At 61.2% G+C, this 27137-nt stretch overlaps 2 protein-coding genes across 3 annotated transcripts in view; both read right to left on the bottom strand.

Moving 5' to 3' along the window:
- Positions 1-1021: 1021 nt before the first annotated feature.
- Positions 1022-18043, bottom strand: DPYSL4 (dihydropyrimidinase like 4). Of its 2 annotated transcripts, none has more exons than XM_060126920.1 (14): positions 17866-18043; positions 14291-14379; positions 13448-13632; positions 11336-11500; positions 9442-9503; positions 9265-9345; positions 7445-7513; positions 6957-7077; positions 5876-6032; positions 5479-5620; positions 4687-4857; positions 4242-4421; positions 2618-2780; positions 1022-1867 (listed from the first exon to the last, which is right to left on the bottom strand). In XM_060126920.1, exons 1-14 carry the CDS (start codon positions 17902-17904, stop codon positions 1776-1778), a joined length of 1716 nt encoding a protein of 571 aa, XP_059982903.1. In that variant the 5' UTR covers positions 17905-18043; the 3' UTR covers positions 1022-1775. The 2 variants fall into 2 exon arrangements, with proteins under 2 accessions (XP_059982903.1, XP_059982904.1); XM_060126921.1 differs by having other exon boundaries at positions 1757-1867; positions 4687-4777.
- A 2711-nt stretch (positions 18044-20754) lies between these two features.
- Positions 20755-27137, bottom strand: part of JAKMIP3 (Janus kinase and microtubule interacting protein 3) — a 107447-nt gene continuing 101064 nt past the window's right edge. The window contains exon 25 of the mRNA XM_060126918.1: positions 20755-23507. The gene's annotated coding sequence lies outside the window, so the exon portion shown is untranslated. The remainder of the gene's footprint in view (positions 23508-27137) is intronic.

The following is a 27137-nucleotide window of genomic DNA, read 5'->3' as shown; positions in this document are numbered from 1 at the left end:
TATTTTATATGGGTTTTTGTGTACATCTAAGTGTGCGTTTTGAGGCCCGAGGGGACAGCATGTCTATCTCCTGAGTTGGTGGCAGGGATGTGGGTGTGGTCTGGCTCCCTGATCACCCTGTCTCCCTCTGGGGGAGGGGGACACTGGTGCCGTGAACACTGGCCTCAGTGGAGCCCCAGGAATCCAGCTCTGAGGCCACGCTGATCAAACAAACCTGAACCAGAGGGAGCCCCCGGGAGTGCTGCAGGACCACCGGGACGGACCATCTCCGGGGGCTGCCCTGGTCCAGCGCAGCACATGGAAGGCCCGGATTCACAGATGGGGCTGTTCATGTCCCCCCAGGGAGCATGACCGGAAGTGGACGCCTGGGCAGGGCCCAGAGTGCCTGGCCGTGTGAGGGGAGCGGGGCTGCCCCGACCCTTCCTGGTGCTCTTGGGGTGAAGACCCCTCCTGGGAGCGTCCCACATCTGGGGGACTGGCGCCGTTTTTATGAGAAAGAGGCTGAGGCCAGGAGGCCAACCCAGCAGTTCCATCTTCTAGAAGGTTCTGGTGCAGCTCAGCCCATGGGTCTGGCTCAGAACCCTGGGCTGCTCTGCCTTACAGGAGCAGAATGTAGGCTACACCTCCCCCCGCCGCTGCCCGCTGGAGGTGTGAGCTCATCGTGCTGTTCCCGGCGGGTCCCCAGGGGTCACGCTGCCCCCAACCTGCTGGGCTGGCTTGGGCCCATCAAGCAGAATGTAGGCGGCATCCTCCCACCCACCCCTCCCCCTCTGAATGTCTGGCTGTCTCTGACCTGCAGGCCTGGGGCCCCTTCCCTGAGAGGCAGAGAGCCTCCCTATGGCTCGGACCCAGCCCTGCCCATGCCCGGAGGCCAAGCACAGCTGGCCCTGCAGGTGGTCTCGAGGTCCGGCCTCACAGCTCGAAGCCAGGCCAGGGGGCTGCAGGGTACTCCCCAGCATCCCAAGCGTGAACCCCCAGGGGATGGCGCAGGGGTAGAGAAGTCGGGGCTCTCCACACGCCGTCGGCTTCCAGCCCAGATGCCTTTAATCGACTTGAGTCACATGGACTGGAGCACAGTGCTGCTGGGCTGTGGGTGGCAGGCAGGTTCCTGGCTACAGGCGTCCTCACCACACAAATCTGCTGTTCTAATAAACTACTGCGACGCACACTCAGTAAAAGGAAAGCATCTCAGCTAAAGGGCCCTAAAATGCCCTGGACACGGGCTCTACGGAAGCAGAGGTTTGGCCCCTGGAAAAGTGTACAGGCGAATCTGCAGAAGTCCTGCTGGCAGCTGCCCTACACTGTGTTCCTGGTGGGTCCCTGGAGTCACAGCAGCTCTGGGCAGGGCCGGGGCGCTCCTGCCTGCGCTAAGGCACACAGGGACGGGCTGCACCTCTGCCCGTGGGAGCGGGTGGCAGAGCTGGGGGTCCTCAGGGCAGTGATTCCTGATAGGGACGAGGGCAAAACACCCCCAGCCTTTCGTCCTGGCCCGGCTGCCCTGGGCATCCTAGGAGGCCCCCGTCTTCCTGAGGCACCTGGCACCCGGGCTCAGGGCCACCTGAGCTGTCCCCGCCACCGTGTCCAGCCTCCTTGCCCTGGCAGTGAAACCTCCCCAAATTCAGCCTCTCCTGCGGGGGCTCCTGATAACAGGACCTGGGACCCCAAGAAGAGTGTTTCTGGGGAGGGGAAGGTGAGGCCAGGCACCTTTCAAAATAGGTTCAACGAAGGGAAGGGAACGGAGGGGAGCGGCTGTCGCCCACAGGCACGCGCAGCACCTAGGACAGGGACGTGATGTTGGAGCGGCCGCCAGGTGGCGCCATGATCTTCTGAGCCGTGCGCCTGGCGATATGGTCATCGGCCTGAGAGCCTGTGGGGAAGCCAGGAGTGGAAGTGGCGCTGGGGAGGTGACGCAAACAGGCCACACCCGCGAGCCCAGGGATGCGGAGCCACAGCCCCACACTGCAGGCCCCCCACGCTCCCCGACGGCCCTGGCAGCTCAGCCAGGCCACCGGTCAGGCACTCCCACCACGGAGGCCTCAGATGAGCAGGCAAGTGAGGCCAGGTGTGCATGCGGCCAGAGACTGGAGGTCAAGGCTGACCCTCTGGGAATCCGGTCCGGAGGAGCAGAGGCTGGGCCAGTCCTGCTTGCCCCGCCCGTGGGTCTTACCCCGCACCGACCCCCATGATGGGAGAAAGCTGTCTTTAGCCTTTAGGACGATGCTGGATTCCAAAGGGGACCTGCCCCTGGCCCTACATCCCCAGGGGGCAGGCAGGGACGTCCATCACCTCCCCAGTAGGGAGGCTGAGGCAGGATGTCAGGGGCTGGTGGGCTCCCAACCAAGGGCTGGGAAGAGAGAGGGAGGGTCTGGCTCTGTGTGCAGAGAGAGCCTGGGGCTCAGGGCTTCTCTTAGAATCCTAGCATGCTGGGAGCACAGCTGAGACCCTGATCAGAGGCCTGAGCCCGGTGGCTGCACGCCGGGCCCCCAGAGCCCTTGAAGCCCCCAGGCCCTGTCCTTATGCACCTCACACGTGTGCCTCTGCGCTATGGGGCAGTGAGGGGCTGGAGGCCGGGCTCCCACGTGGCCCTCGGGTCCCACAGACGCTGGGCTCAACTCACCAGACAGACTGAACCCCGACTGGTGCAGGTTGCGAACGGGTGGGGCTGAGATCTTCCCCGGGCAGGCGCGGGCCTGCACACCGGCCCCCGGCTTGGTGGGCACCATCACCTCGTGGACCAGCCCGTCGTAGAGGCCTCGGGGCACGCCGTGGATCTCTGCCAGCTGTGGGCCGAGAGGCTGGCGTGAGGGGGTGCTGCGCGGGCCCCGGGCTCGAGGGCAGGGGGCTCCCCGCCAACAGGGCTGACAGCCTGCGAGTGTGGACACACATCTCCCTCCCCCGAGGCTGGGCAGCAGTGCCCCGAGCTGGAGGAGATGCTCGGACGGGGTGGCCTGCAGAGGAGGCTCCTTTTGGAATCAGAAACTGGTCCCAACATAGTCCCCGCCTCCTCAGGACCCACCGTACTGGGGCCCCCACGCAGCCCCCGCTGTGTTCCCGAGGAAGCCCTGAGGTGGTGGCCCTGGGTCCTGCCCTCCCTGAAAATGGCCGCCAGAGGCAGAGGCCCTTCCCAGTGGCCACCATGACGACCCACAGTCCGAGCGCCGAGGCGAAGCCTTCAGCTGTGCTGTGTCTGCAGCTGGTGCCTGCCTGGGGATTTGTGGCTCACGCTCGTGACTGGAGCTGAACCAGATCCTGCCCTGCAGGGGTCACAGTGGGGCAGGGGCGCAGGGCAAGAGCGACTGTGGGGTGTGGAGTTCTGCAGATTCGGGTCTGCCCCCATCACCCCGGGTGTGCGACGGGGAGCCGTCCCCTCTCCCTGCTCCGTGCTGCGGCTGTACGTGGGGCTGGCCTGCCACCTCACGGAGCTTCCCAGTGGCCAATGCCCAGGGGTGCCCCGGCCCTCACCCCAAGGGGTGCGATGCCCAGCCCTCTGCCCTGGACCCTGCCTCTCAGCCCTGCTCGAACCCTGAGGGAGGAGGGGGTGCTGTGCCCAGGTCAGATGTGGGCAGCAGCCGTGGTGTGGGCCCTGCAGCCTGAGACAGAAGCGTCTGCGAGTTAGGGAAGCCTCCGCTCTCCTTTCCTGGGAAGGAGACCAGCACCTGGCCCTCAGCCCAGCCCGAAAGCCATCTCTCCTCATACGAGCTCAGACACGTCTTTAGTCTAGAAAACTGGAAACAGGGCTGGGATAAAGCAAACCAGAGCGTACAGTAACCCCGTGTGCAGCTGTGTGTGTGTATGTGACTGTGCGCATGCGTGAACCACCTGTGCGGGCAGCGCAGGGCCTGGGTGGACACCTGGTGCAGCCACCAGACTCAGCGGGCAGCCGGCCAAGCCGCGTGGGAAGACGAGGGCTCACGACTTCCAGGTTCACGGATGCCGGTAAACCACGTGTTCTCCTTCCTTAATTTATTAACATCCCGTCTGCTCCCGGGGAAATCCTGGGCGGGCTCTGCTAGCCTTAGTGGCGGTGTACCTGGGGGGTGGCTACAAGGCGGTTTTTTTGCTTCACACCCACGCTTTCTACAGTGACACGGACTGCCTGGTAACAAACGCGGGCGAAGCACCGCTAAGAAGCGCCCGGAGCAACGGGGCCGCTGTGCTTTCCTGACAGTGGCCGTGGGCAGGGCTGACCTGGAGGAGGCCTGAGAGCTCATGCCCACCCGCCTGCCGGGCTCAGGCCTTACCCTGTTGCGAGCCTTTATCCTCTTGTAGACGAAGTCGGGGAAGGTCTTCCGCGGAATAAAGCGGCCAGACCCGGGGGTGACGAACAGGGCCCCGTCCTCCAGCACGACCCTGCCCTGACTTATGACCACCACGGGGGCTCCTCGGCACTCGACGCCTTCGAAAATGTTGTACTCCACGTTCTGGGGAGAACAGCCAGGGGCTGCTCAGCGTTCTCCTGATCCAGGACCCCTGAGCGGGGCGCCCACTCGGCCGGGCCGGGATTCAGAGGGAGTGGCCGCCACGCCCTGCACCCCTGCCCCTGAGGCATGGTTCTCAGAGCACAGAGCGGTTCGGGAGGAGCCAGCAGAGGGCTCACCCTCCCGCCTCCGCTGCCCTGCCCAACCCCCAGGAAGGCTGCGGGGCTCCCCAGGCCCCGCCCCCGATGTGGGCCCAGGCGTCTCTCACCAGGTGGTGGCTCTGGGCAGACATGACTTTCGTGGCCTTGGGGTTCCATATGACCAGGTCGGCATCGGCGCCTACGGCCACCCGCCCCTTCCTTGGGTAAAAATTGAAGATTTTGGCTGCGTTTGTACTGGTCACAGCAACAAACTCATTCTCGTCCATCTTCCCTGAGGCCTGAGAAGTAAGAGGCGGGGGTGAGTCGGGGGGGCGCCCTTCCTGACCGCAGGCGGGGTCTGGTCTCGGGGCTCTTGTGTGGAGGTGGCCCCTGTCCCCTAGGCCGCGTGTCGTGTGCCTCAGTCGTGCCTGCAGGTCTGGTTCTTCCTGGGCACCAAGCTGGTCTCCATGCTCACTTTGTGGGCAAATGAATGCTGATGCTTTCACGATGATGTCTGTGTCCCCAGAGGACGCGACCATCCCCCTGGGGTGGCCAGGAGCCTGGGGTCAGGGCCTCAGCTCAGGGAAGGGCTCAGGACTGGGGCCGGGGTCATGGGGGCAGAGGCCGTGGGCAGGACCCTCTGAGCGAGATGGATGTCTGAGGAAATCTCAGGCCTCCTAGGGACACGTTGCGGAGTGTAATTCCACCAGGGCAGGGACCCCGCTCTCCCTGGGTCGTGTGCATTAGGACCAGAAGCAAATGTCTAGGGAGCCCTGGATGGCAAGGCTGGGGGGACAACACCCTGGGGCCCACAAGCCCCGACCTCTGCTCTGGTGAATCTGCCGCTCAAGGGGCTTCCCTCTCTGATGAACAGGCAGCATTTTGTGGGGAGGACCCTGCGTCCCCACTTCTGCACCCACCACGCATTTCTCCCAGACCACAGACATGCGCTCCTCCACGCCGTTGGTGCCCTCGGGGATGAGCGTGAAGTTGTCCCTGCCGACGGCCTTCTGGGCAGTGGTGAAGGTGCAGTGGGCACTGCCGGTCACCTGGAGGTCCCCGCTGAGGAGAGCCGGAGTCAGAGCCCAGAGGAGCCTGTCCTTCCTGAGCCGCCAAAGGCCCAGCTGGCTCCACCCCTACCTGGCTGCTCGGCCCACGGGGGGTGGGGGAGAGGTTGTCGGAGAGGGCAGAGCTGGGGCCTCGGGGCGCAGGTGGGAGGGCAAGGACCCCGGTGTGGAGTCTCCCGACGCAAGAGGCCTGGAGCTGCCGGCGGGCACAGGCCAGGCCAGGGCGAGGGGCACGTAGGCAGCTCCTTACCTGGACAGCAGGGAGGCGAGGTGGTCTGCAGTGCTGGGGTCCGGGTTGAGGGGGGGTGACGTGACGAAGGCTGCGGCCTTGGCCCAGTTCTTGCCCCAGTAGTGGGAACCGTCGGTGCCCAGGCTGGCGGTGATGGGCTCCCCGACCACGACCACCCCTGCGGTGAGGCCGTGAGGGGCACTGCCGGCCCCCATGTCCCCAGACCCAGACAGGGCCTGGGAACGCCCCCCTGACCCGGCCTGCACCGTGGGGTAGGTCTGGCCCTGTGGTCCCAGGGCTGACGCAAACTGCCCCTCGATCCCCCAAGCCTTTTGGGACAGCTTTTCCCCTGCTCCGGAGGCGCCCGGCCCAGGCCACCTGGGGCTCCCGAAGGGGGTCCTTTGTCCCTGCTGCCTCACACCCCTGCTGGGGCCACAGGCTGCAGTGACACACCGTCAACTGACTGCCCGGCCCGCCTGGCCACAGCCTCTGTGCAAGGACCTGGCTCAGTCAGTGACCCCCTGCCTCCTCCATGGCCTGGGCTTCCAGGGCCAGAGGGCATCCAGCCCTCAGGACCCGCACCCCAGCTCCTGGATGCAGGATGTGTCCAGCGGACAGTAACACGGGCCCCCAGGGTCAGCTGGGCCAGGCTCCCTTACATGACATGAGGATCTATTCTCATGCACCATTCACACCACACACACACACACACACACAGACACACGCCACACACGTCGCGCACACAGACACACGCACACACGGAGCACAGCTCTGACACTCACTTCTGTGCAAACAGGGCCACTAGGCCTCACTTTTGTTTCAAGGTCCCCTGGTGCTCCACTGCTGTTCGGACAAGAGGGGAGACTCAGGCCACCCACCCCACACAAGGACCAGGTGCCCACATCTCCCGCCGGCCACAGCCCTGGTGACCCCGCACCAGAGGCCACCCCAGCATGAAGAGGCTGGCAGAGCAGCCGCTGCGTCCCCGTGGGGTCTGCCTGCGCTGAGCCTCTGTCCAGCTGGCCCAGCCCCGGGAAGCTGAGGACGTGACAGACCCCCAGAGAGACCCTGGCCCCGCGCCCCGATCCGGGCCACCGCTCACCTCTGCGCTTGGCTTGGGCGATCACGTCGGCCGCAGCCTTGCTCATCACCTTGGTGATGTACAGGGGACAGTTGGCCTGCTTGGCTACGGTGACAGCGCGGTACACGGCCTCAGCCTCCACCTGGGGATGGGGGCGCTCAGGCCACACGAGAACACTAGGGCCTCCTGACCAGTATGGGCATGAGATGCCCCGGGACCACCCATGGATCCCGGGCCCAGAAGAAGCACCCCTGGGCGGGTGAGGACCCCAGCCTGGGGCTCGGTGCCCAGAATCTGGGCCGACCCATGCAGCCCCCAGGGCTGACCACGCCACCTTCTTCGCCTCGCATAAAGGCCTCAGGATGACCAGTGGTAGGAGGGGACGTGAGCCTTGATTCACGCCTCCAGACGAGGACAGAGGGATCACAGCCCTGCCGGGACCACGGGGCCAGACCCAACCCCTGATGGAGGCCCAGTCGGGGGAGTGTTCCCAGCAAGCTCACACCTACCTCCTCTGGGCGGCTGAGCACGTGGCCCTCGGGGCCGGTGATGCCGAGTTCCAGCAGCCGCTTCTGCTCCTAAATACACACCACGTTCCAGCCTGGACACAGCCCAGAACACCCTGACCCTGAGACGACCCGTGCTCCCCGAGATGAGCCCAGACTTCCAGGCCCCTGAGGGTCACCAATCCCAGGGAAGTCAGAATGGAGCAGAGGGGTCCCGAAGTGGAGTGACTTCAGCGCCCCCAATTACAGATGAGAGAACGGGGCTTGCAAAGGGCAAGGACTTGCCTAAGGTCGCAGGACCTAAGTGAGGGGACAAGACCCCACAGCTTTGCCTGCCGTGTTGTTTCCCCAGTGGGTGAGCGTCGGGGGTGTGCGCGTCGGGGTGTGCGTGGCGGGGGCATGCGCGGGGGTACTGCGGTCGGGGGCATGCACGGCGGGGGCGTAGTGCGGTCGGGGGCGTGCGCGTCGGGGTGTGCGTGGCGGGGGCATGCGCGGCGGGGGCGTGCTGTCGGGGAGTGTGGTTGGGGAGTGTGCGGCGGGGGGCGTGCGCGGCGGGGTGTGCGTGGCGGGGGCATGCGCGGCGGGGAGTGCGGGTGGGGGCGTGCGCGGCGGGGGCGTGCGCGGCGGGGTGTGCGTGGAGGGGGCATGCGCGGCGGGGGAGTGCGGTCGGAGGCGTGTGCGTCGGGGGCGTGCGTGCGTGTGGGGGAGTGCGGTCGGGGGCGTGTGCGTCGGGGGCGTGCGTGTGGGGGAGTGTGGTCGGGGGCGTGCGCGGCAGGGGCGTGCGCGGCGGGGTGTGCGTGGCGGCTGTGCGCAGTCGGGGACGGGGCTTCTTCTTGGGCAAGTTCACTCATATTACAGGTCTGAGCCACAGCGCCCTACGGTGTAAACGAGCTTCGGCGTGGAGAATGGAGGAGCAGAATCCCACCGACCCCCTAATAAGCCTCCCCGGCACTCGCGGCCCAGCGTCCTGAACACTAAGCGTGACCCACGACGTCTCCTGCCGGGCCTGGCCTCGAACCCTGGAAGCACATACAGTACCCGATGCCCGGAACCCCACATGCCCCTCCTGAGTGTCACCACCCTCCCGTTGAACTTGGGAGGGGCTAGAGCCCTACGGGTCCAAGGAAGCTTCTCTGTGGGTCTGGAATGTTGGGGAGGTGGCCGTGTGTGTGCGACCTCCCGCCAGGTCCCCAGGAGGCCTGGAAGATCCTGGGCGCCCCACCCAACCTGCACCTGTGGGCGGACGGGAAAACGGGGTGAGGGGCAGAGGCTGGGGGCACCCCCCTCACAGCCCTGGGCCCACAGGGAAGGTGGGGGCGTGCGCAGCAGGGCCAGGCACCCCCCAGGCAGCTTGGGGCGCGACTGAGGACAGCGCCACTAACCCAACAGGTGTGCTCATGGGAGGGGCCTCAGTCCAGGGGGCGGAGGGCTCGGAGACCGCAGTCTCGGCACCCCTCACCAAGAAGCAACACTTTGATTTCGGAGAATTTTTTTTTTTTTTTTTGGCCACACCGCGAAGCATAGGAGCTCCGCCACCAACCAGGGATGGAACCTGCGCCCCCTGCGGTGGAAGTGCAGAATCGCATCCACTGGATCGCCAGGGAAGTCCCTGGTTTTGGAGGCTTTTTGATCAGAAGTGTGATGATCATGGAAAAATCTGTTATGGCCAAGAGCCGCCCAGACTCCCTGACGCCCTGCCTGCTTTCCCTTTGACCTGGGCAAGCCATTTACTGGGTCAAGTTCCAGGTTCCCTCCGTCAGGGTTTGTGGGATCAGTGCTCACACCCAAGTGGGCAGGGGTCACCCCGCCAGCCCCGCCCACACCTCGTCCACGATGTCGCCGTTCTCCGCGTGCACTTGGGCCACGGCTCCCAGGTCCCGGATGACACTGAAGATCTCGTACATCTGGGGAGAGACACATGGGCTGCGTGAGGCTGTGTGTCTCCCATCCACAGCAGCATGAGACACCTGCTCGCTCCCCCACTCGAAACCTGGCCTTACCTGGCCGTCCGTGCACTGGTACCTGTCCTTGTATGCCATGAAGACCAGGAAGGAGTTCACACCTGGGGGGAGGCAGGAGGGGTGGATGCCAGGAGCCTCCACTTCTCCCCGAGCTCCAGGGGCCCCACCAGCTGGCCTCGTGGCCCTGGGGGACCAGCCCCACACTCTCCCGGGCCGGGATGGGGACAGAGTCACCCCGGCGCTTCCTGCTCCTCGAGCTCTGGGGTCAGGAACCAATTGTTCCCCAGTGGCAGAGCCAGGTGAGACCCCGCCCCCCACCTGCTAAACCCCCATGGCCCCTGGGAGCCCCGGGAGCCCCGTGCCCCCTGGACGGAAGGGAGCCGTGAGCTGCAGGCTCAATGCCTGAGCTCCGCCCGGGCTGCACAGGAGCCCCTCCCGCACTGGGCGCTGGGGTGGCCCTCATGTTGGCCACCTAGCCTGCGGGCCTCAGTGGCACCTGCCAGGTTCCGCTCACAGCGCCCGCTCAGGCCCTCAGGAAAAGCAGAAGGAACAGGACCGGCTGCCCGCGGCGTCAGGGGCCCATCAGGCCAGGGTCGAGCTCCTGTGCTGTGTGGACTCGGGACCAGCTGGGGACTCACCTGACCCCCCACCATCCAAACCAGCGGCGCGCGGCCCCGCCCTCCTCCCTGTCATCTCGCTGGGTCGAAAGTGCGACCTTGAGCAAAGGCACGCGGGGGAAACTGTCACCCAGTGCTACACGAGCCGACCCCCCAGGTGACAACCCGCCCCAGGGCGCCTGGTGGAGGCTACTGGTCAGCATGCAGGCCTGTCCCTGGACGCCACGCAGCAGGCCAGGACCAGCGCTCTGCCCCGGCAGGAGGGTGGTGGCGGCAGGTGCCTGGTTTCTACCTCTGCTTGGAGCTGCAAGGCCGCAGGCCTCCCGATCCTGTTAAGGAACAACCCGGGTGGCGGAGCCACTGCCTGGAATGAGGTGCAGAGGCTGAGAGCCCCCTGCCCACCCCCAGGTTGGGGGTCCTAAATGCCAAAGGCTACTGGTGTGAGGACCGTCGCGCTTTGGGAAATGGCCTCCATGAACCTCCCTGCCTCCCTCGGAGGTACAGTGGGGCGGGCGGCAGCGTCTCCTGTGGGGAGGGCCCTGTGGCCTCCAGGGCCCGGCCAGGGGTCTGCAGCCAGCACCCCCCGTCTCAGCCCCTCCAGCTCCTCTCCCGGCTGTGCGCTAGGCCCACCCTCAAAGCCAGTCGCCGGAGCTCAGTTACGACGTCCAGCTAACTTGTCAAATCCTCTATAAACTCTGATGTGGTTTCAGCTTCAGGACTTCTGATTAAAAAAAAAATTAAGCCTTATCTGTAAACCGTCCTGTTTCAGCTGAGGCAGCAGTAGGTTTTATTTTATTTTGATTCTTTTTGGCAGTAGGTTTTAAGGCATCTTCCAAAGGCTCTTAAGATGCTAAGAAGGCTTACAGCGCTTACCCTTCATCCAGGGCCAAGACACGAGAGGACCGAGGCGACAGCTGCGACTGCTGGGTCCTCTTTTTCTTTAAGTCTTTATTGAATTTTCTTACAATACTGCTTCTGTTTTATGTTTTGGTTTTTTGACCACGAGGCATGTGGGTTCTTAGCTTCCCACCTAGGGATCCAACCCGCACCCCCTGCACTGGAAGGTGAAGTCTTAACCACTGGACCTCCAGGGAAGTCCCTGCTGTGTCCTCTTGTGAGCACAACAGCTACGGGATGCATCCCCAGCCTCGGACGCAGGAGACCTCTCAGCCCAGCGGATCTTCGAATGGCTCTTGTCCAACCTTCTCCCAGCTCGCGATCCCCTGCCCCGGGCTCAGGTGCACACAGCGCCCACCCGAGGCCGGGGAGGCCAGGCCCTGCAGCTGCCCTTCCGCCCGGCCGGGCGTCCCGCTCACCCTTGTCCTTCACCAGGACCTCCAGCTCCTCCCTGGTGCTCTCGTGCCAGTGGGGGACGTCCACGTGCAGGGAGTAGTCGCAGCAGGCCCCACGGTCCGCCCTCTCCCGCCACTGCTCGTAGGCTGCCAGCAGGCTCACACCCGTGTCGGGGAACACGTGGTCCACTGTGGGGACAGCGTGGTCAGCTGAGCCCCCCACCCGTGCCACTGGGACCACCTGGGCCTCCGAGGGAGAGCGGCTTCGTGTTCCCAGGAAACCAGGAAGCACGTCTGAGAAAAGCAGAGAAGAGGCCTCACACCCAACGCCGGGCTGAGGCTGCTGGGAACCTGCCCGTCGGTTCTGGCCAAAGAGGCGTCTCCCGCCGCTCGTCACCCCCCAAAGAGCCCAGAGGCAGTTTAGGCCTCCACCTCCCGCACAGGCCTGGCCTGAGTGCGGTGCCCCTGGAGGGGGAGGGGCGGCACCACTGTCCGTGGCGCTGGACCGGCGAGCCTGCCCACAGCAGCGCACGGGGCTGGCTTCCCTCCTGCCTCACTGGCCGCACAGCCCTCGAGCGGTGCTCCCACCCCACCCCCCGGGGAAACTGGGAACGCACGTGGACACTGCACCGTCACCCCCCCCCCCACCAACGGCAACCCCGCGTCCAAGGTCCAAACCCCGCTCGCAGCCTCTGCCAGGTGCAGGGAAAGAGCTGTGAGTGCGGTGGCCGGGGGGGGGGGGGGGGGGGGGGGGGCGGGGAAGGCACACCGCCCGGGGTTACAGGCAAATGCCGTGCCTTCCTGCAGCACGCCCACACGTGGGCCCTCTGCTTCCCACAGCTCAGGTCACGAGCCCAGGGCCCCGCCCTGCAGGGCGCTCACAGCTCCAGCCTGGAGCTGCGGGCGGCTCCGCCTAGGCCAGCCCGGCCCCGCAGCATCTCTGTCCTCACGGCAGGTCTGACGCCTCAGCACTAGCAGGCGCAGGTGACATAACACGACGGCACCTGCTCAGCCCGGGGGGCCACCAATGACACGCAGGACCAAGGGCCTGAAATCGCACCTCGCGATTTAATCAGACTAAAAGGTGGACCACTGTTGGGTTTTTCCTTCCACGTCGTAGTTCAGTAAACCACACCAGGCCAGGATTTTGCAACATCTAAATGTCACTTGTGAAGCAGCCCAGGGTCCCCAGAGCAGCCTTTCCCGGCGGCAGCAGTGGCAGCGCTCACTGTGTGCCGGACACAGCAAAGCTACGACGCGCGCCCACTTGCTCCATCCTCCGCCCGCTTCCTCTTGCCTGACAGACCAGGGAGGTGAGACGCGTCTAAAAGAGAGTTGCGTTGCCTGAAGTCACAGCCAGGATGCGGTGCAGCCGGGGCTGGACTGGGTGTGTTAGGCCAGGTCTAACCTAGTGGATGTGTCTGTGCTCGGGACTGCGGAGTTGATGGCGCTCAAGGCCACGGGAGGAGGGCTGCGTGCTGGTGCCTCTTCCTGACCCCTGCGCTGGCCACGAGCAAGTTCGCGGTGGGCAAGCGAATTCACCTCACAAGCTGTTAACTGGGGCTTCTCTGCCCAGCTCAGGGGGCTGTACGAGGAGAGCGTGGAGCTGAGACTCATCAGGATGGCGCTCGTGCCCTGGCACAGGGTCGGCACTAAAGAAACGGTACCTCTGGGGCTTGTTGATAGGGTCATGGTATTTTTCATCATCCTTTTCCTAAAACACAGCCTCCGTCTTTAGCTCTTTTGACATGGGCAGGGAGTTTCTGCAAACCAAGCTTCAGAGGGTGTGAGGTTCAGGGGCAAATGTGTCTGACATTTCAGGCAACACGACCCCTGCTCTTGGGTTTTCCAAACCTGGTCCTTAGCCAGCTGCTAGCTTCCCGGGAAATAACATATTACTGGGCGCACACCCCTGTGCTCCCGTGGAAATCCCAGGCGCGCTCCAGAGCTGGCCCAGGCAGCACGACTCAGGATGAGGGACAGGGTTAGACAGGCACTCAAGGATTTCTTAGAATGAGATGTAATAAAGGGAAAGAGGCCTGAGAAAAACACCATCAGGGAAAGCTCTTCCTGCGACATGCAAACCTGCCAGAGGACCACGGGCTGGGATGGACGCTCCCCACGGGAGACACTCACATATCATGGTGGTCCCTCCTGCCAGGGCGGCCTTGGTCCCCTGGCAGAAGTCATCGGCCGGGGTCATGCCCAGGACGGGCATCTGCAGCCTTGTGTGGACGTCCACTCCGCCCGGCAGGACCATCAGGCCGTGAGCGTCAATCGTTTTCATGCCCCCAGGGATAATGAGGTTTTCTCCGATTTGTCTGAAAGCAACAGAGATTTTGCTGGTTAGGAAGAGCCCTGAGCAAACGCGAGCGGGCTCCTGGCAATGATGCAGAGCCGGGACTCTTGCCCTTGGGCTCTTGTCCCTGAGGAAAAGGGCGATATGGCCAAGACTTGACCAGTCCACACTCTGGGGCTCAGGACCGTCAACACGGAGGAGCCAACCCTGTGGCGGTCACTTAGGTGTCCACTCGCTGCTTACTGACCAGAGGCTGGAGCTGCTCCTTTGTTTTGTTTTGTTCCTGACGCGTGGCATGTGGGAACTCAGTTCCCGACCAGGGATCGAACCCGCACCCCCTGCACTGGGAGCGTGGAGTCTTAGCCACTGGACGGCCAGGGAAGTCCCTGGAGCTACTGGACAGGCACGAGCAGACAAGCTGATAGGTGTGGTCGATAAGCATTTATTAAACACCTGCTTTGAGCCCCACACCGTACTGAAGCTGTGTGAACAAAGAAATGAGGAAGCCATCGTTCCGCTCTCTGAGGCTTCACTGAAGGCTCGGGCTGGGCAAAAGCTATTTCCAGGGAACGAGCTTTTGGGAAAGAAAGAACCATTCACGTGGATCTCCCCCAAAAGTAAACTTCTGGGTAGTGTGTGATCAACGTGTGACCATGAAGATATCTGAGGTAGAAACTCACTTTATCAAACCGTCCTCCACATACAGGTCGGCATAAAAGGACTGGTCATCATTCACGATCCTCCCGCCTCTGATCAGAAGGCGGTCACTCTATCAGAAACAAAGAAATGGGTAAGTTTCCTCCAAACTAAGTGACTCAACAGTATCTTGAGCACAAACTTTACCCTGGAATTATGATGGAAACATTCAGGCACAATTTGTGTGCATGAAAGCCAGCACACACCAAGGGCGGGCAGAGGGTACACCCAGGGCGGGCAGAGGGGGCCCGAGACGGTGGCCCTTGGGGGCAGCTGCCTACGGGCCCCGCACACGACCTGCAAACACAGGTCAGGCAGTCTGGCCTCGCCAGAGGCACAGGGTGTACGACCAGCCAGCTCCCCGCTTCCCCACGGCAAAGCCGAGGCGGTGCGAACAGCGGTGCAGTGAACCACGCGTACATCTTCACACCCGTCGCCTAATTTGTCAAGCCCAGGCCAAGGGCGGAGGTGGACCACATCTCACACGCCCCTGCCGGCCTGGAAGGTCTGCCCTACTCGTCCACCCACAGAGGCGGCTCCGGCTGACAGCTGGGGCGGGCTCCTTCCAGAATCTCTGTGCCCTGAGGCAGTGCTGGCAGGCAGGGGCCCTACCCCTGGGGAGGGAGACAGACATCACACACATGGCCGTCACAGATGGTGACAGACGCAAGAGCACAAAGCAGGTGACGTGACAGCGTGATGGGAGACAGGCCTGACTGCCTCAGGGACCGAGAAGGACCTGTTGGAGGAGCTAAAACTGGAGGTGACTCAAGCTCAGGCCAGGGCACAGCCCAAGCAAAGGCCCTGAGGCAGGAAAGAGTCTGGTTGATGCAGGAGAGGAAATGAGGCGGGGTGGGGGGGTAGCGGGGGGAATGGGAGGTGGGTAGGAGTGGGGCATGCTGGACTTGGGGAATCAGTGGGCCGCCACCTGGGAGGCCTTAAGCTGGGGTTTAAATGATCGTACAGAGTTCACATTAGCCTGTTGTAGAGAGCAGCCCGTGGTGTTCAAGGATGGAAACAGGGCCATCGCTGGAGTGGGGTCTGATGTGGTCTGGGTGAGATGTGGGGCCCCGGGCCGGCATTATGGGGCGGATGAGAGATGGACTCCAGAGAGGCTGGGAGTTGGGGAGCAGGGGCTGCTGATGCAGAGGCCATGGGGGTGCAGGGCCCGGAGGACAGCGGGGCGCCTGCCGGTTCTGGTGCCGCCTGCGGGTGGCCCAAGGGGGTGAACAAAGTGGCAGCAAGTTCGGCCAGCTCTTCGGGGCCCCCGCAGTCCGGAGCTGGGCAGCCATAAGCCCACTTCTGATAGTCAGGAAGGAGGGAGTGAGGCAGAGGGGGAGCCAGTAATGGAGCCGTGCATGACGTCAGGGGTGATGGTCTGACCTCAGTGGAGAAAAATGGAGAGAAACACAAAGCAGGAGCAAAGAGCTGAGTGCAGAACGAAGCGGGCGAGAGCCCAGCCCCGCAGCACTTTCCCTCCGTGACCTGCTGGAGCCTGCCACTCTCTGCGACGTGACCAGGCCGGAGTGACAGCTGTTTCACAGGGGCTCTGGGACCTGGCCCGGGGCTCAGGGGTGCCCTCCCAGAGGCCAGGCTAGGGCTCAGGGCCGGGGGTTCTGGCTCTTTGCACACCATGAGCCTGACGCCAAGAGAACTGACTGATGCCAGATTCTCCTATGAATCTGCTGAGAGGATAAATAATTCAGCGCTTATGAGCCTTATCACATCCTTCTCTGTTCTTATTAACATCTAACCGTTTGGGCTGAATTCTCAGATTTCTATTGACTAACGGTAAGACCAGCACCGCACGGTCTACAGAAGGGCGGCCAGCGGTGCCACAGCCAGCACGGCCCTCGACCTGTCCCGTGCAGCCCCGAGCGGAGCACGGCTCGCCTCTTAGGCTGGTTGAAAGACGTCACAAGAAGACTTTCAAGACTCATAACAGTTCCATGAGGTTCACGTTTCAGTGTCCAAGCTCAGCATTTACTGGAGCAGTCACACCCAGGGCCGCTCTCTTGCAGGGCTGAGCAGCTGCACCAGAAACAGTGGGGCCCTCGAAGCTGCAAATACCTACTGTGTGACCTACTGCCAGCTCCTGCTCTACCACATGGCCCGGCCCCAGCTGCCTGGGCCTCTCCCTTCTGGGTTCTGCAGAGGCTCACTGCCCGGTCCCCTGGGCCCTAGACCCAGCCCTGACAGGTCACGTCACAAGGACCCACCTTGCCCACCTTCTGAGCCAGTGTTCAGACCCTCCTGCCTCCCCCTGCAGTGCCCCCACTCCCACAGCCCCAACTCCAGCCCCAGGGGACCAGCGCGTTCTCAGAGATGCCCAAGAAGAGGACGTGGAAGGCTTTGGACAGGAAGAGACTGTGGCCTGGGTGCCCTGCTCAATCCCCCACCCTCCAATGCTCAGACGTCTGGACTCCGATTCTGGGAGCCTTCCTGGGTTTGGAGCCAAGGGGGAAATGCAGCAGGATGAGGTGCCGTGCTCCTCAGGATGAGGGCAGAAGTTCCCCTAAACCAGCCACTTGAGTCTGAGCTGCCCAGAGACGGGATCAGCCCCCTCCCGGCCCTGGCTGGCTCCCTGCCTGCACCAGGTCTGACCCTCTCCTGTTTGCGAGGGGTGGGGAGGGCTTCTTCCTCCCTGAGTATCTCAGGAAGTGAACTGGCCACTCCCTGGGCCATCCCACCGCCTCCCGCTGGATCTGAATCCGTGGGTTCCCAGGCACCGTCCAGCTGGCGCCCAGGCGCCCGCCTCCCTCCCTCCATCCTTCCCTCCCTCCCTCCCTCCCTCCCGCTGGGCTCCTGGCCGCACGGAGGGGGCGGCTTTGTTTCCTGGCAGCGCGGGGTGTACAGTGGGACCTCCCGCAGCAGTGCGTGTGCTGTTAGAGGGTCGCCTCCCCGGACCTGAGCTGCCTGATGCCCGCACAGTGACTAGCGAGCCACCTCCTCTCCCCCCCCACCGCCCGCCACCCCGGGGGCTCCGAACCCCGGCTCCATGGAGGGGTTCGGGTCGCCAAGGGCTCCGGGCCGGGTTGAGTTGCTTTGTCTCGGACAAAGAGCTCCTGGTGGTGCGGCGGCGGCGTGGGCGCGGGGTGGAGGGGCGCAGGATGGGGATGGCATATCTGTGCCCCGAGGCCAGAGGCCGGACCGGGGGTGTCAACAAAGGGCCGCACCGACGGCCCACTCCGAATCGGAGCTCCCAGAGAGGCCCGGACGCACGGGGGCGGGGTGGGGGGGGAGGAGGCAGGTGCATCTGCGCTTGGGGAGCAGGCCTCCCCCCGGCCCCAGCCCTCCCCCCGGCCCCAGCCCTCGCCGGGAGCAGAGGAGGGTCTGGGCCTATGCGCCGGCTCCATAAAGGGGTTCCGGCGCGGCGCTCGCGGGGACCCCGGGCTGGGCGGGAAGGAGCGCGCCGGCACAGGGGCAAGCGCGGGGGCTGGACACGGAGGGAGGGGGGCCCGGCGCAGGGCCGGGAGGGTCTTCCCCGGGGCCCGGAGGCCAGGGCCCGCCCGGGACAGTGGGCCGGAGGCGCGGAGCGGGCCCCGGGAGCGGAGCTCACCGTGATCCGGGGGATGCTTTTCTTGCCCTGGAAGGACATCCTGCTCCTCCGGCTGCGCCGCCGTCTCCTTTGGCCGGCGCGGCCCGGTTCGGGCGTTGCGGTCCTGGGGGTCCCCGGCGGCGGACGCACGAGCTAGGCCTCGACGTGGGGGCGCACAGAGCCCAGGCGTGCGCGTGGGGGCGCCGGGCGTCCAAGTGGGAGCGCGCTGGGCCGCGCGGCTCCGTTGCCGGCCACGCCCCCGGCCCGGCCACGCCCCCGGCCTCGCCCCCCGGCCCGCCGCTGCCGCTCTGCTTTCAAGCCCCGCCCCGGCCGGGCTCGGTGACTGTACCCGCAACCCCGGCCCTAGGCGCGAGCTGAGGACCGAGAGGCGAACTTGTTTAGGGTGGGCAGGAGGAGAGGGTTGCGACCGGTCCCGGCCAGTGTGTGTGCAGAGTCTGCACCCGGGATGGAGAGTGAGCGTTCCGACAATGTCCTGCCAGGACCCCCTTCCCCCCTGGCCAGCCGAGGGCCCGCCACCAGCTCCCTGATGACCCGAGGCACCCAGGGCCGCGGGGATTGAATGCAATCTCAAGTCCAGGCTCAGGCTGGACTCCGTCCGGAAAGATGTTTCAGGCCAAAGCCGGGCTCATTGGAGTATTGCCCGGGCAGGGATCGGAACGCCAGGCCATGCGCTGGCCCTGGGACCGGACAGTGGAGACACCTCACTGTGAAACACCTCATTGTGAGGCTGCCCCAGGGCCAGCCCCGCGAAGCTTGATGTCAGGTGGGAGGTTGGAGAGACACAGAAGGGATAGAAAGAGACCGAGAGAGACACACAGAGAAAGAGCTACCCAGGACCCAGGACGGACCGGAGAGGCAGACCAGGGCAGGAGAGGCCAGGCCTCCGGGCGGGTTCTGAGGAGGGGGGCGCCCAGGATAGAAGTCCAGGCTCAGACACGGCCAGTCAGGGAGAAGAAGAGCCCTCGCGTCCCCTCGGAGGAGCTGGGGGCTGGTGGAAGAGGGCGAGCCCCTGGACTGCGCCCCAGCGGCCTCCGGCGTGGACGTGTGGCGTCTCAGGGAGTCCAGGGCCCGCGTCCCCCTCTCACTGGCCCCGATGCCCGCGCCTCTGCACTGCGGCCACTACCTGCTGTGGGCCGCGGGCCTGGGCCACGCTGGGCCTCTCTGGGAGACTTGCGGCAGCCTCTGGGCCGTCTCCGCCTGGCTCGCTGCGTCCCTCCTGGTGGCAGCTTGGCCCGCTGTGGGGCTCTCCTGCTCGCGGACCCTGGTGTACGCCTCCCCGCGCGTCCAGCTGCAGCGTCTTGTTCTCAAAGGCGTCCTCCAGGCAGCGGAAGACTCCGCCAAGCTTGGGCCGGCCCGGGCCTTCCTGTGCCCCGCATCCCCGGGCACGTGGGCAGAGCCTCTGCTGGCTCCTGCGGCCGCCGTGCTGCCACGGCGGGAGCCGGCGAGGGGCGGCGGTTCCTGGAGCCTCCTGTGGCGGGGTCTGCGAGTTCTCGTGGACTGGGCGGAGCCGGGCCTGGCGCCCCCCCCCCCAGCCCCCCAGCCCTCCCCCCACCCCTCAGCCCGGCCTGGCGTCCGCTCGGAGCTGGCGCTGTCCACGCAGGGAGTGCTGAACGCTCCGGAACTGGGCCGAGGGCGCGCGTTCTGCCCCAGCGAAGCTCCGCAGCTCGCTCCCGGGGCAAACCGGGGTTCCGACCTCCAGCTCAACCCGCAGAAGGGCAGGCGGGGACCACGCACGGAAGAAACCACAGTTTTTCGGAACTCCAGCCACATTTCCAGGCCCTGTGGGCGATCTCACGTCAGGGAAGGAGGCTCTGACTCTGAAACATTTGGCGAGTCGGGAGGGCCAGGCCGGGGGGGGGGGGGGGGGGGGGAGGGAATGCGCCCACGGGAGCTGCTCCTGACTGCCCTTAAAAACAAGTTCAGGGCTTCCCTGGTGGCGCAGTGGTTAAGAATCCGCCTGCCAATGCAGGGGACACGGGTTCGAGCAGGGGAACAGGGGACATGTGGTCTGGGAAGATCCCACATGCCGCGGAGCAGCTAAGCCCATGCGCTGAGCCTGTGCTCTAGAGCCCGCGAGCCACAACTACTGAAGCCCGCGCGCCTAGAGCCCGTGCTCTGCAACAAGAGAAGCCACCGTAATGAGAAGCCCGTGCACAGCAACGAAGAGTAGCCCCCGCTCGCCATAACTCGAGAAAACCCGCGTGCAGCAACGAAGACCCCATGCAGCCAAAATTAAAATTAATTAATTAATTTAAAAAATGTTCAAGGTTTGGGGTGAGACACAGTAGGAGGACTCTCAGCCCACGCAGAGTCACAGGGCGATACTGTCAGTCGATCCCTGCAGGGACTGTTTTTTAAGGAAAAGACATCCCAACCCTTCCGTTCTGTTAGTGCAGCCGGAATTTCAAAGCGTAAGTTGGGACAGTGAGAGTCAGTGCGACGACACTCCAGTACTGGCTGGCATAAGAACACCTGCAGAGCTAAATCCTCACTTTCCCATCCCCTTGTCCCAGTCCCACCTTGGTTTTCCACTCCCCCAAAGAGATCAAACAGGCTTTAACCACCTGTGTGGGATCACTGTGACTAAAATGTGTTCTTATTCATTCACAGAAATTCTTTCACCATTCTCAGCAGTTGACTTTTCTTTTCTGGTTCTCATTTGACAAACAGCTACAGGAGCAGTCCTCCCTGGTGGCTGACTTCAGCCAGGTGCTGCCAGGACCTCTGATTTCAGAGCCTGTGCTCCAGAAGACTCCCCATGACTTAGGATGAGGCTATATGTGAGATGCCCGGCACCCCTCCCTAGTGAGCAGAAGGCCCAAGTTCCCTTTTTGGTGTGGAAAGAGGCACTGTCGTTCAGAGCGTGGACACGGAACACAGAAGTGGCTAACATAGCAGATACGTCCAGACTTTAATACTTTGTGAGGAGGAGAACTTTGATATTCTAAGACTTCAAACAACCTTTTATTAAAAACTGTACAATAATTTACAAATGAGTAAAAATTCTCTGGTATATATCATAGGAATCACAATACAAAAATATGTGTAAAATTTTGTAGCTGATCACCATACAAACCTATTTTAGGCCTCTGAATACTGTTTAGCACTGAACAGAGTTATCCGGTGTTTGCAGTGTGGTTATTAAGGAATTGCTTCAGGGAACACAAATACTGCCTGGCGCATTGCTGTGAGAAAACAAGTCCTCATTCGGTTCTGCATAAATTTACAATAAAGCTTTTTAAAAATATACAGTAAACAAATATATGACTTGATACATAATTTACACCTTGATTTTCCTGAGCCTAGACGTAAATCCATTACTGTGTTAAAACACACAATCCATCTTAAGGTCAACGATGCAGTAACGGTCAGTGTAGATTAATGTCACAGTGCCTCCAAACCCACTCCCGGCACACCCTCCTTCCTGACTGCCAGAGTTGGTGTTCACAGCCCTGTAAGGCACTCGGGGCATCCTGAAGGCTGCAGGTTCCTCGAGGGCAGAGCCCTTTAAGGAAGAGCCATGGTCCTTCAGCGACTGGAGCTCTAGACCATGGAAGCAGGTACACACATCCGTGTCAACAAGGAAAGCTGAAATTTACATGGATTTGTAGTTTAGACAAATGAAAACATTTGTGTTTTTCTGGGTATTGTGCACACAGTGATTATGGCGATAACCGTTACGCTGTATACGTGTCCACATCCCGGTTACACAGTAAACACTTCTGTGCTTCAGCCTTTCAGGGTCCTTCCTCTTGCTGCATTAGGGAGTGGCACACTTACACACACGCGTCCCCTGTTTGAAGAGCTAGCGGTAAGAGAGTCCCGATACTCGCAGGGAATTCAGTCCAGCCCACTGGCTTTGCAACAAGGTACACTCTAGAATTTAGAAAGCGCATGTTATCATGAAATACTTGAATTCTTCAGATGCTCATTGGACCAGGAGGAATCAGTGACAAAGGCTCATGTTTGCCCCTTTCTCTCTCTCTCTTCTTCTTCTTCTTTTTTTTTTTTTTTGGTACGTGGGCCTCTCACTGCTGTGGCCTCTCCCGTTGTGGAGCACAGGCTGTGGACGCGCAGGCTCAGTGGCCATGGCTCACGGGCCCAGCCGCTCCGTGGCATGTGGGATCCTCCCGGACCGGGGCACAAACCGGCGTCCCCCACATCGGCAGGCGGACTCTCAACCACTGCACCACCAGGGAAGCCCTTCTTCTTCGTTTTTGTTTTGCAAAAGCCCAATCCTGAAATGCTGGATTTTGTAATCAGATGAAAAGAAGGTGCCTATGATACATGAATAAGAACAATATCTGAAGAGAAGAATTGGCATTGCAACTGAATGTGTGCTTTCCTGAATGTACCAAATGCAATTTGGTACGTGAAGTATTATTTAAAACATTCACTGAGCCACTTTCCCTTTCCAGTGCACATCCTTTCTACATACAAACAATAACAACTTCATAAGCACTGGTACATATTTACATGCTTCTCTTTCCTGTAGACTTTGCCTTCTTTTAAAAATTACAAAGCTGTGCTTAAGAGTGTCCGGGGTGTGGGGTTGCATACGAAGAACTCCAGACATATGTACGACACACAAAATCATGATGACCCAAATAAACTCGAGGGGTGTGAATCTGCGTTTCACACGCACATTCTGGGATCCGAAATGGCCAACCTGCACAGCTGCTGTCCCCGCACAGGTACACATGGGGCGGGCAGGCCCACAGGGAGTGCTTGGAGCTGCGGGGTGCTTCTGCATGCTTCCATCCTACAGTCCATCAGGCTTCAATCTGGGAGCTCATCCATAGCTCCACGGCGGCTTTTGTTAACACAAGACTATTGTCTGCTGTTTGGTTCTGAGTACGACAAATGTGCCAAGACGAGGCCGTCATTAGACCAAGACTAAAGTATGCAGGAAGGACTCAGCCAGATTTCGGACTTGAGATACAAACTCTGACTCCAAGCTCAGCTGGAGAAGCAGTGAAATGGCCTCGTTTTCTGTTCAAGTGACTAAGTGACTGTGGCTTTAATGACAATAGAAAGGATGTGTCCTTCTTGGACAAGTGTTGATTAACAATGCATTGCCCAGCAGAAAACCTGCACCCTCTAGAGAAAAAAGCACGTCTGTCTGATTCTATAAGCTTTCTCCCAGTTCATCCTGGTCTGGCTGCCACTGTCATCTGCACCGTAGTTGAACGTTTCTTCCGACACAAATATAAAGTGAACCTAACACTTCCAGACAACATAGGCGTACCTCCCTCCAGCCGTTGGGCAATGCAGTTTATGTTTCTTTTATACAATGTTGTCCATTACATTCTCATCTGGCTGCACTCTCATTACGCAGCAGGTCAACTTCTAGGTGCCTCAGAGAGCCCAGTCCTGTGCACTGTCTTCTGATAGAGCACATGTGTGTGCAAACACACAGACTCATGCGTGCACACACACATGCACACGTACCCCCTGCAAATTCAGCACTGACAGCACAACCTTAGGCCCCCAAGGGTGCGAGGTCAACAGATGCACCACCTCCAAGCCGTGAGTCGGGCTGTGTCCGAATGCGGGCAGACTCCCCCGGGCCGTGGACCAGGATGCTCGGCGGGAATGGAAATCACGCTTCAAATAGGCTTCAGTGACGTGCTGCTTCTTCTCTGAAAAAGAGTGAAGACAAATGCTTTCTGTTAGTGTGAGACATCTGAGCCACTGGCGGGGACTCCCGGCGGGGAAGGTCTGGAGAAATGACCAGGCGCCGGCTCTGTAGGTGGACATCCGGTTGTGGTGGCTCTGGCCCAGGCACGGCGCCACACTTGAGCCTCTGGGAGATGCAAACGGCTCTTCCCAGGAGATGCGAGGCCACAAAGACGTGTCCCCGTGCCCCATGAGACCATGTGCAGAAGCGACCTCAGTGCCCCCTCCCACCTGTGGGAGAGTGCTCACGTTTCCGCCCAATTTTCATTTCTTCTTAGTACTTAGAAAGTGGGCCTCTGTTAGGTACTAATTCTTCCTTTTCACCTTTTACATCTTTAATATTTAGAAGTTAAGAAGGAGCTTCCCAGGTTCTTTCTAACACGGAGGGCGGACCCTGGAGCAGCAGCATCGGTGGGTGAGAGGCGAGGGGGAGGGGAGGGGAAGGGAGGGGGAGGGGCGGGGTGGTGGAGCGCACCACCTGGGGTCACAGACATTAGAAACTCCACAGAGTTTTTTTGGTTTTTAACTTTAAAACCAACTTCTCAGTCAGAGGACACTCCAAGTAGAATGAACGCTGAACGCATTAGAATCGCACGTGTGCTTACTCTACCAAGCATCGCACACATCATGGTTGAAATCTGCTGCGTTAAACTTACGTTGTTCCTTATGCCTGCGATCTCATCCATCTCTAAATAGGTTCTAGTCAATTCATCCACTTCTAGTGTGTTAGAAAGGACCCTCTCGTTCTGCAGATGGAAAAGCTGAAGGCTGGAGATTACAAGGGGTTTCCCGAGCTCGCAATTCTAGGCTGGCCAGAGCCAGGGCCCTGACCACCCGCTCACCGTCCTCCACGCATGTCACTGCCTTCCTGAGCTAAGATGATAACTGTCTGGGCTGTGAGCTGCACACACGCAAACACAGAACAAGAATCTTGGCGAAAATAAGGTGCAGAATTCAAAACAGTCACTCCCCAGTTTGAAGGGACAAGGTGACAACATTTGGCTGCCTGAGGTCACTTGATCCTCTCCTGAGCCAGTCCTACCCTACTTTGCTAATGTTCACCACCACTGTGCCCAGGACGGGTGGCTTTCTGCTTTCTCCGGGACTGCAGCACTACACATGCACACTTACACGCACACACACACGCACACACGCACCGAGGCATGCTTCTGCTTCCAGGCTTCCAGACCTCTCAAGTCCCTACAGGCCCCTCAGTCCCATGTCCTCTGATATGGTGTCCTCCACCCCTCCCTTTTCGGCCGCTGGCCCAACTTCCTGACCATCCCCCCAGTCAGCCCAAGATCTCACCACGTTGAAGCCATGCGAGACGCAGGACAGGCGAGTGTGGGGTCATCTGGCGGGTCTGCCCTTGGTCCCCTGGCCCTGGGGGCTTCTCATTCAAGAGCGCCCCTTTGGGCAGAAGCTGAGCTGCAGTCTGCACAGGGGCCTGCCTGCCAGGTTGGCCCTTGATTGGCATCTGGAAACCCGGCCTTGGAAACTCTCCCGGAGGGAAGAGGTTGTGCTCGTGGCCTGGCCCAGACTGTTTGTACAAATGACGTGATTTACGGCAAACACCTGCCTCCTTCTGAGGGCCGGCATTCTAACGGGCAGGCGGTGCCCACATGAGTAGCCCCAGTACCAACCCTGAGCTCCGAGTCTCCAATGGACACCCCGGCTCCCCGGCAGAGACAGCGCACACACACAGCTGCGTTTTCAGGCTGGGGAGGGTGTGCTCTGTGTGGCCTCCACAGGCGGGAGGAAGTGTAGGGCATCTGCTCCTGGGTCCCTCCGGCCTCCTCCTGCGTCTTCTGCCCTTACAGAGCCACCTGCCTGCCTTGATGACGTCACTGCAATAGCTCCGAGCCGTGGTACCACTCTGTACTGAGTCCTGAGAATCCTGGTGGGCCACTGAGCCTGCGGGTGGCCTTGGGGACCTGGGAGCACCCCACTTCCACTGTTTTCTGGAACCTCAGGAGGCCGTGAGGCTGCAGAATGAGAAGACATGGCCTTTGGCCTTCGTGAGCACGTCGGCCCACTTCCTGGGTCGTCATTTATCTGACTGTGAATTAGTGGCCAGGCACGACCTGAGTGTGTACTGGGGTCCACACAGGATTCCACAGTGAGCGAGCTGGGCACGTCCCTGCGTGTGCAGCACTTCACAGAGAGGCGGGAGGACAGTGCACTGATGGAGACGAGGATGCACGTTGTGTGGGAGGAGGGACGCAGGGCGTGGAGGGAATCATGGCACGTGGTGGTGCTCCCAGCCCAGGGGGGCGGAGTCTGCTGGACTACTGCCTGGTGAGGGGTGATGTCTCGATAACGGTGGGCACCGCGGACCGCACCCTTACCTTCCTTCCGGAGGGAGAGGTTACGTGATTTTATATCGGGCGGCGCTGAGGGTGGGAGATGAGGTATAAAGGACAGGAGGACGTTGATAAACAACGTCACTAAGTGGGTTCATTTCATAGTTACCAACATGGACAGACGAGGGACAAGAGGACAGGAGGGCATCTGGCCAGACCACGGCCCAGCTGGCAGCAGGGCTATTTTTACATTGGTGCCCAGCCCAGTAGGCACAGAGATGTCAGAACCTCGTTCAGAGCTGCAGAAGCAGAATTCTCATCAGTAACACCCATCGGTAACAGATGCAAATGCATTCGTACATATGGATTAGGAAACAACATTCTGATTTAGGTCAAAATAGAGTCCAAGTAACCGGCTCCGCCGCCTGTGTTTGTGCTGGGGAGTCCCACTGGGACCTCAGCTGTTAGGAAACATGAAGCTGTTGGTAGGGATGACCAGCGCCTTCCTGGGGTCAGAACCAACTACACTGGGCACCGTGGGAAAGCCCATGGGGCCTCTTGGGGTTTCCAGAAACACACACAAGACAAGTGAACCCAGGTCCACACACTGAACCCAGAGGTCCAGGCGGGCAAGAGCCCAACTCCACAGGCACTTGGCAGGGGTAGGGCCCTGCAGCCCAGATCTTTGCTCTCTGCCCCAAACACACCCCCACTCCAGGCCCCTCAGAAGTAACCCACACAAATCCACGTATGATCAGCTTATGGGACAGCGGAGGGTGGGCTAAAACCAGAACCTCTCCACGTGAGAACTACTATTCTGGGAAGTCGTAGACAAACGTTTTCAAACCCAACAGAAACAGATGGCGACAACAAACTCGTTTGGGGCCAAGGTCTTCTTTCCCCAAAGCTCTGACTTGGGGGAAATATCAAGAAATAGATGGTCTTGGGGACTTCCCTGGTGGTCCAGTGGTAAAGAATCCACCTTCTAATTCAGGAGATGCGGGTTCGATCCCTGGTCAGGGAACTAAGATCCCACGTACCACGGGAACTAAGTCTGCGCGCCACACCTAGAGAGCGTGTGTGCCGCAAACTACAGAGCCCGTGTGGTCCATGTACCACAACTAGAGAAGAGAAAACTGGCATGCCGCAACTAGGAAGAAGCACGTGCGCCACGACGAGAGATCCCACACGCCACAACAAAGATCCCGTGTGCCGCAACTGAGACCTGATGCAGCCAAATAAATAGATAGATAGATAGATAAATAAATAAAATATGTTTTAGAAAACTTA

The sequence above is a fragment of the Lagenorhynchus albirostris genome, chromosome 16 (assembly GCF_949774975.1).
Source record: "Lagenorhynchus albirostris chromosome 16, mLagAlb1.1, whole genome shotgun sequence".
Classification (NCBI taxonomy): Eukaryota; Metazoa; Chordata; class Mammalia; order Artiodactyla; family Delphinidae; genus Lagenorhynchus; species Lagenorhynchus albirostris.
This window is presented reverse-complemented; position numbering and strand designations above follow the sequence as displayed.

Bases quoted from the DNA above. Each gene is read 5' to 3' on its own strand.
- DPYSL4 (XM_060126920.1), bottom strand. From the start codon at position 17,904: ATGTCCTTCCAGGGCAAGAAAAGCATCCCCCGGATCACG. The intron at 9,346-9,441 runs GTAAGGCCAGGT...GTCTCTCCCCAG, and splicing joins ACCAGTGCACGGACGGCCAG to ATGTACGAGATCTTCAGTGT. The intron at 2,781-4,241 runs GTAAGGCCTGAG...CTCGGCCCACAG, and splicing joins GGATAAAGGCTCGCAACAGG to CTGGCAGAGATCCACGGCGT.